The 8,703-nt window shown below is 49.4% G+C and overlaps 1 protein-coding gene across 1 annotated transcript in view; it reads right to left on the reverse strand.

Annotated features, from left to right (window-relative positions):
* Positions 1-1,851, reverse strand: part of Atp1a1 (ATPase Na+/K+ transporting subunit alpha 1) — a 28,724-nt gene extending 26,873 nt beyond the window's left edge. The window contains exon 1 of the mRNA XM_041638202.1: positions 1,570-1,851. Coding sequence (XP_041494136.1) covers positions 1,570-1,581 — 12 coding nt within the window. The 5' untranslated portion in view covers positions 1,582-1,851. The remainder of the gene's footprint in view (positions 1-1,569) is intronic.
* Positions 1,852-8,703: the final 6,852 nt, after the last annotated feature.

Below are 8,703 nucleotides of genomic sequence, written 5' to 3' on the forward strand. Positions count from 1 at the left end.
AATACTCATTTGGACTGTTACTGTACCACTCCAGGGCATAGGAGATTCACCTAAGGCCTACGGCATGGCTGACTTAAACATCTGCCTGGCTTATTTATTACAAACACGCCAATTCCTCCTGAAGGATAACTGAAGAGTTCTGCACATAAAGTCACGATTAAGAGATGTGTACGCTGTAGAGCAACAGGTTGTTCAGCACCTGTGGTCACCAAACAACCATTTGACCTTGAACAAGCCACTTCACCTTCCCAGGCTTCGGTCTGTCTTTGTACTCCGTAAAAGCCACTCAAGGTCTCCACTTGACAAAGATACTTTGTGTGGGGAGAGGAGACGAAAGGGGGTTAGAGTGAATACATGGTTTATAGGAATAGCCTCGATGGTGTATGTAGGATGGTGCGATACACGGGTGCCCTTTCCTTCCCGGGAAGTGGGGCCAGGCAGGCAGGCAGCTCTTGGCTCTGAGGCTGCAGAACCCTAGGCCCACACTGGGCTCTCCCACCGTCCCTATTCACCGCTACCTGGCTCAAGTCTTGTAATTATCACCTTGAAAATCCATTTAGTCTCTAGAGAACGGGCTTCCCTCTGCCCCATCTCAGTATACAGGTGCCTTAGGACCTGCAGAGTGTCTACAGCCTGTCCACTTGGTCAACCCAGAAGAGGATAGAGTGGATTCTCCCACCTGTATTCTCACGACTGGTGCTTTTTCACCCTAGGAACTGAATTTTCGGGGTTATTTGGGTTATAATTTTTATCCGCTGGATTTGAGCTGTTTCGAGGTCAGGAGCTAATTTTTCTGAGGTGGGAACATAGTCGTGTCCCGGACCCCTCATTCCCATCGGGAATAGTTCTTGGGAGAGACAGCAGTGCAAGAGGCAGGCATGACTTTTCTAACCACCAACTGCCCTGTCTCCAGTCCTTTGTCGAACTGACTATACCCAGGGTCAGCCTGGCCTCCTTCAAGAATCACCTCCTGACATAAATTCACACACCCCTTCCCAACGTTAAGAAGGCAACACCAGCTACCAAAGGCTCACTCTGTTATGGAAAGTGGCCCATTTTAAAGCTCTCAAAAGTATACCTTAAAGGCTATCTTAGGGTTGTGAAGTCACACCCTGGCACCAGCTTCGCTGGGCTGGCTCTACAGTAAGGGGAAGCCAGTTTTTTTCTTCCTTTGGGGGAGGGCGGTCGCCTCTGCGGGGAGCTGGCCGAGCCCCAGCGCCTCCAGGAGAAGGGAGTATCGACCCGGCGGCTGCCCTCGCCGGCGCCGGGCCGCGGCGAGAACTGCCACCGCGAGGGGGCCCTGGCGGAGCTCCCCGGGGGGAAGGGGAGGAGCACTCCTTCCCCTGGGCACGGAGAGAGGAGGGAGAAAGGAAGCACAAGGCGCGCGGTGAGGGCGAACGGAGGGCGGAGGCGCCCGGCTCGGGGATGCCGCCCCGGGCGCTTTCCCTCCGGGCCCGCCGCCGGCGCTCAGCGCCCGCCCCTCGCCCGCTCCTCCGTTGCCAAGAGCCCGGTCTCCAAGTTGCTTCCTCCCTGGTCCCCTCCCGCGGCCCGGGCTCGCCCGACACTCACCCCCTTCCCCATGGTGGCTGCGCTGCGGGCCCCGCGCCGGGTCCTCTGGCTGGAGACTAGAAAGAAGAGAGAGAGCAGCTCCCGGCCGGGAGAGCGGGGCCGGGGGAGCCGAGAGGCGGGAACTAGGGCTGCTGCGGGAGGAAAGAGGGAGGACGGCTGGCGCCCCGGACCGAGGCCGCCGCTACTGCCGCCGCTACTGCCGCCGCTGCCACGTGTCCGCCTCCTCCCGCCGAGGCTCCGCGCCCCAGACCCAGCCGCAGCTCGAGCCCGCGCCTCCTCCTCACTTCCTAAAATATGCAACCTGCGTGATGGCTCCGCCCACGCGTGCACGTCACCGTTACCGGAGCAACCTGACACCGGCTCCAGATGGCTCCACCCCCGTCTCTAACCCCACCCCGTCGGGCCGGGACCGCGCTAGAGGCTGCCAGCCCCGGGCTCCCGGCAGGAGGGCGCCGGAGCCCAGGGCACGCGTGTCCGGGTCTCGCGAGGGCTGCTGCGCGCCCGCCTGCGGGACAGCGGAGACTGGAGTGAGCCGCCTGCCGAGTAAAGCGTGGAAAGTCCTCAGTGGGTGCGGTGCAGGGGAACTGAGCTAGCCCACTCAGTCAGCTTAGCTTTTCTAGAGCGGCAGGGATCTCAAGGGGCCCGGGTTGGACTGCAGCTGCGTGACTCCGAGGGACTCCTTTCTGCGTAAAGCAAGCCGGCGTCCATCTGCAGACGTTCACCCCAGGCTCTTGATGCCTTCCCTTTGCTTCTTTCATCTTTTATCTTGGGGTCCCCTTACTACCCCTCAGTCCTCCACTCTAGTGGAGATGCTTCTGATCACACACACGCGCGCGCGCGTGCGCGCGTGCCGCATACACTTCCTTTCCTTCAAGACCCCAAAACGACTATCCGAAAATATAGCCAATAAGGAAATTCATTCACAGCGCCGTGTGTGAATGAAACCTTGTGAAAAGCGGAGCGGAATAGTAATCTGCTTGTCCGAGGGATTCTCCTTTTTTATAAGAGAGTGAAACCTGAAACCCAAAAGAACGCCCATTTTTAGTAAAAAGGGGTGACTCAAAGGGGTTATGTTTTGAAGACCTGCCAGTGGGGCTCCCATAGTCCTACCTCCTTCAGGGCATCCTTGGCTACCCAGAGGGGCCCATCAGTCTCTCTCCGATTCCGTTCCACACAAGCCTCTGGCAGTTGCAGGGTGGGGCTTCTTTCTATAGTTTCAGGCTGCTTAGCAGGCCCTGCAATGACTGAAGTTCAACATTTGAAAAGCAAAGTATTATTATTATTACTAACAATGTCAGGAAAGCAAGCGCTCTGGGAAAGCATAGGATTCAGAGGAGAAACTCGCTTTCCTTCTCTGGAAACTCCTATGAGAAGCAAGGGAAACATTAACTCATTAGTGAGACAGAGACCAATCAATTTCACCTGCCGGTTCTTTGTAAGATGCAGGGCTTGCAAAAGGGGGGAGGGGAAGGAGAAACACCCAAACAGCCACTGTGTTATCATGTATTCCACAGAACAATGCTTAGCACTTCTTAGAAGCAACTGTTGCTTTTAGGAAAATGCAGCTTTTTATCTCCTCAGGTTTGATAGACTTGATCAATTCAGGCCTCGGAGAGCAGAGGGACTGTAAGTAGAAATCAAAACCATGATTCTGAGGGGGAAGAATCCCCCAGTCCGGAGCAGCAGTCCCAGCCTTGTTAGTTACATATAGTGTTCACTACTTCCTGTCATAGCCTGATCATTGCTACTGTGTGGGAGGCTTTGCTTGATGAAGGTCTTAATTTAAGATTAATTACCCATAGACACTGATGGGAAAAACACAACAACAAAAATGGAGAAAGTGCAAGCCTGCATTGTAGTTTTCTTACTCATTTCATCTATTTATTCAACAAAATAAGCCCTGATTGGTTGAGGCGTCGTCTTGTCTCTGGAGCTGTTAAGCTGGCAGTTATGGGTCACTGATGTCCTTTCAGGAGGCCTGGCATCTCTAGTTGTGTTCAAGGGTGGAGAAAGGGCAAAATAAGTACGAGCTTTTAATTAAACCCTATATTTTGCCTTTGGCTCTATGCAATAGGTCTTTTATTTTGTTTTGTTTTAACCTGACCTGGGATTCTTACACGGCTCCACATGGAACAGTGGGAAACTGGGGAGACTTGGCTTTGAAATTGGAAACTGAAACCATCTTTGAGCTTCATTCATACTCTGGTGTCTGAACATAGAACCAGCTTCCCAGGCAGGGAAAAGGCTATGGAAAGACTCCTTGCCTGGCTGAGAAGCAGAGCTGCGGCTGTGGGTACAGAACCAAGTGAAAGACAAGGTATGGATATGATGGAAGTGTGGAGGCCTCAGGTGTAAGAAGACACATTTTCCAGGGAAGAGGACTGAAGGTCTTTTTTTGAAAGGGTTGAAAGGGACCCCCACTCCTCTCCCACTCTTAGGAGAGATTTCTGAACGAAATCTTAGACATCAAAGACATACACACTCCTTGTTTTATGAGGAAGAAACTGAGATTCAGGGAGTGATGAACACTGGACCTCCAGACACTGGCAGGACATTTGGGTACCCTTCCCAGTTCCTAGTCACAGTCTGCTACAGAGGACAGCTGTGGATGATGGGAGAAAGAGCCAGCCACCTAGTACCTCCCCTCCTGCTTCTAAATGTATCAACTCTTTGGAGCTGCTAACTTGAGCATAGTTGAATGGATGGGATCAGACTCAGCCTTTAGGGAGTGCAGGGTTGCCAGTATGGTGTGGATGCCTCCAGGCTCTGGTCACAGCTAAGGAGGGCTGACCCAGTCTCTGAGAACAGAGTCAGCAGATGCATGAAAAATATGATGCAAGTCGGTGTTCTGAGCCAAGAACATTAGCACTCGGAGTGAGCACTTGCAGAATTGAATAAACACAACGTTGCAATTAAGGACTTCAGAAGATGGCTCGGAGCCCACAGCTCATTAGCATTTTCTATAGGAAGCAAATATTTGGGACATCAATGAGCTAGGAATTTGGGATGATGAGGTTTTCCTTGGCCTCATTCGCCCTAGAGTTAGCATGTAAACAATTATGAGTGTCCCTCTTTGTGCTGTACCGGTTCCCAGGCTCCCCAGAGAACCCCTTGCTTGCCTTAAAGTCAACTGTGTTTATCAACGAGAAGGTTCCTCGTAGCTTATTTCTACCCCTCCATGGAAAATCCACTTCCTCTCTCCTGTTTGACAGCAGATGGAGTGTTGCCTGCTTGCCTTTTAGTTTTAAAAGTCACACCTACATTTTTATTTAGGGTGCATGCCACCACATCCATGAGGACAACCTGCAGAAGCTGTCTTCCTCTTTCCACCTTGTGGGTACCAAGGATCGAAAGGAAGTTGTCAGGTTTGGCAGCAAGCACCCACTGAGCCTTTTTACCACTCATTACCGCCTACTTTAAAAGCACAGAGAACTGACTTCTGGTTCCTTTAAGCTTCCTTCCCAAATCCCATGTATCTTTTGAAAGTTCTTTGGTGTATCTTCACATACTAATGGCTAGGAAAGACTTCAAGTTTTACCTTTGGGAATGTCGAAATTTCAGCAGATAATGGGTGATTGTCATAGATGATTGCCGACCAAAGAGCATTCATCTAATGAAACTGTCACTTAAGTAATTTGTTCTTATTAAGAGCAGCATTTGAAAAATAAAACAGTATAAAGGTCTTTTCGCTGTTTCTTGTGTGTTCTACTTTGGTTCCTGAGTTTACAAATCAGGATCCTACCCTCTAATGCTTCTTCTGTTCCCCTCATCTCAACCCCAAACACTATGAAACAGTGTAGGGCCCTTGCAGCTAGAAATTCAACAGCCATGTGGAAACAGTAAGGAAAAATCAAATGGCAAAAAAGAAGGAGCTTGGGACTTGGAAACACTCCGTTCCTAGAGTTCCGTTTTCAGCCGTCTGCATCTGGGTGCAACTTGAGGCAGGCTTATTCCACGTGGGCAAGTCCTGAGTCAAGAAGAGCAGCATGGGCGACTGTCACATACTTCTGCATGCCTTCAGGTGGGCAAAGCCATCTCTGGGCTAGATGGGTTTGTTATTGGCCTGAAAACCTTCTATACAATCAAGAGTGTTCTGTGGAGGTTGGGCCTATTGAGAGCAAAATGCTTCTCGACATGCCAAGACACTGGAGCACAGATTTTCTTCAGAAAGAGCTACCTTAAGAGGAGAGACTACAGAGCCATCTCGAAGTAGTTTGATTCGTTTGTAAAAGTCTAGAAGCTCTTGTTACAGCCATAGAAGTAATGGAAAAGTAGGTCAGGCATGAAAATAGTAACCAGCTCAAAGAAAGCATCCCTAACAGCTTATGTTTAGCCAGGAGGCTACCATTTTAGTGATGGATGACCCCCCGCCCCCACGCGTGACCTCTTATGAGGAAGTTTCTAGGATGTGTTTCTTCTTTTACTTTCTCTCTCACAAAGAGCCTTGTCTAACCCATAACGCTGGTACTCTTGTATTAGTCAACAGAGATACAAACCATTTTCCACAAAATCAAAAACAAAACACCAAATGTCCCCAGAATAACTAGTAGGATCTCTAGGTGTATTACAGACCCGGACACAGTACCTGATGTTAATGTGTAAAGTCTAAAGAACTGGCCATTGAACGTGAAGGAAAGACATGCAAGGAGACATTAGTAACATGGTGAGAGGAACGGGACCTCAGCAAAGCATCACCAGGGCACAGACGAGGAAGCACTGAGTGTATTTGGAAGGAGCAGGGAAATGCATATCAAGCATAGCATGTGGGTCAACTCTTCTGAACATAAACCTGGCCTGCTGAAGGATGGGTTAGCAGTCATGGTTAGAGCCTTGATCAAGAGGGAGAGAAGCAGAGGGTAGCTTTGTGGAGGTGGTAGCGTACAAACTGTTGAGGAATTAGAAGCTATCCAGGGCCTTGAACTTTATCCTGTAGGCTACAGGGAAATGTGGCAGGGTTTTGAGAAGTACTGTGGCTTTGAAGAGATTTTTTTGACAGAAGAGAGAGCATGCTTGATTTCCACAGCCACCCTGTCCACCAATGTTTCCCTAGTTCTGTTGAATTCAGACTCTCAAGACATCTGTTTCTCCTTATACCTTTGTGATGGCTTATTTATTTATTTATTAAAATAAAGCACATACAGTAGCTCTTAATTTCCATCATCACCCCCATTATCTACTATTTCCTCCCAACAGAGCCTTCTGAATCGCTAAGGATGGAAGAGAAAACAAGGTGGAATTGGGGCATCCCTTTTGCAATCAGTTAACACTACTCCCTAGGCCCCAAAGAGAGCACAATTTGCTGGGAAGACAAGGCATTTTTTCTTCTGGTTTCCTGATACGTGTTGTTAAGTGAAACTCCCAAATAGACTAAAGACTTTCTGTTGTTGTTGCTGGCATTGGCAGAAACCAGGGTTTAATGCAACCGCAGTGACTAAAGACAATGTAAGCCAACTGGCAACCAATCTCACAATAAAGACTGGAATTATAGGGGCTGGAGAAAGAAAGAAGAGTCCAAATTAATGAATAATTTAGCTTCATTTGCCCAAAGAGCGCAAGTTATATTTGTTCCCTGTGGCAATGAATTTTAGAGCACGTTACTTTCTTGAAAGGTCCCTGCCAACTTGACATTTGATATTTGATGGCAGACATGACCGTATAGGTGGTGGTGGGGACGGTGATGATGGTGACAATAATTAGGGTGATCTTCTAGATGTCGATGATAGTGATGAAGGTGGTGGTGGCGGTGGATGGTGGTGATAGGAATGCTGATGAAGGGGCAGAGATGCTGCTGATGGTGACAGAGATGCTGCTGATGGTGATGGAGATGCTGCTGATGGTGACAGAGATGCTGCTGATGGTGATGGAGATGCTGCTGATGAAGGGGCAGAGATGCTGATGATGGTAACAGAGATGCGGCTAATGGTGATGGAGATGCTGACGGTGGTGGAGATGCTGACGGTGGTAGTGGTGGAGATAATAGACCCCAAATTGTTGATCAAAATAGTATCCCAACCACATACCTTTCCCACACAATAACAGTGTTTTCAGCATTCGCAAAGTCACATGACTTATTAACTATATCACTGTATGACCATAGGGGCTCAAATCTAACACTGACACAATATACGTGAAGCACTAGCGCATTGCCACCATTAGTGACGATTCTAAAAGTGCAAAGAATTATCTTGATTCCAAACACCCGCTCAGCCTGGAAGACATAAGGCCCGAGAAGGATGAAGATCCACAGACATGGAAGTGAAAGAGGAGGGAGTGAGAACAGAATCTACTTCTGCTTTCCATCCCTCCCTCCCTGTCTCCTTCTCTCATCCAACAACCTAGCTGCAGACACACAGCCAGCTGGCCTCCGCTGAGTCAGGTGGTAGAGGTCACCCAAAACCCTGCCTATCTGAAGAGCTGGTGACTGCCAAACCTATTAAGGACCAGGGGAATTCGGCCACCAAAATGTCACAGCTGCAGTCCAGACAAGAGATTTTCGCCTTCAGAGTGAGAGGACCTGAAAACCCGGGGTCCTCACTGAAGGGACCGATGCCAAACAGCCTTAGGGGAAAAAATACTTTGTCACGTTGTCTCCAAATGTGACTGAAAACCTTTCCTCATTTTTCCTTTTTCCAAGAAGAAGAAGATGCCATCTGCTAATAAAATCGCTAATTAGCTGACGAGATCTACTCTAGCTTCCTAAGAGCAGACCCATGAGGGAGCTGAGTTATAGGCCCGGGGCTTCTGTTTCGGGAGCCCGCAGCCACGCCATGCCAGGCCAGCATCGTGCTTGGGGCTGGAGCTGCAGGGAGCTGCTTCAGGCCAGGGACACACACTCCCCTCCTATGGCTCTAATCTCATAAACAGAAGTGCTCAAACTCAATATGTTCTCTTCCCCTCTCATTTTTCATAATGAAAAAAAAAAGGCGCTGTGAAAGTTTTGAATTAAGAAGCAGTTGCCATCTGGGTAATTGAATTCCGCTTGAAGCAGGCCACCTGGTTCCCATCAGCTGCTCTTGGCAGGTATGGAAAGATCCGCACAAACCCTGCCTTGACTTAGTTCTAAACACAGGCTCGCTGGCATTCCGTAAGCAGCAGAGAGACCTTAAATTCTGAGTAGTGACAGGGCCTTATATC

The sequence above is a fragment of the Microtus oregoni genome, unplaced genomic scaffold (genome assembly GCF_018167655.1).
Source record: "Microtus oregoni isolate MIOR12 unplaced genomic scaffold, Mior012 000054F_ref0000373, whole genome shotgun sequence".
NCBI lineage: Eukaryota > Metazoa > Chordata > Mammalia > Rodentia > Cricetidae > Microtus > Microtus oregoni.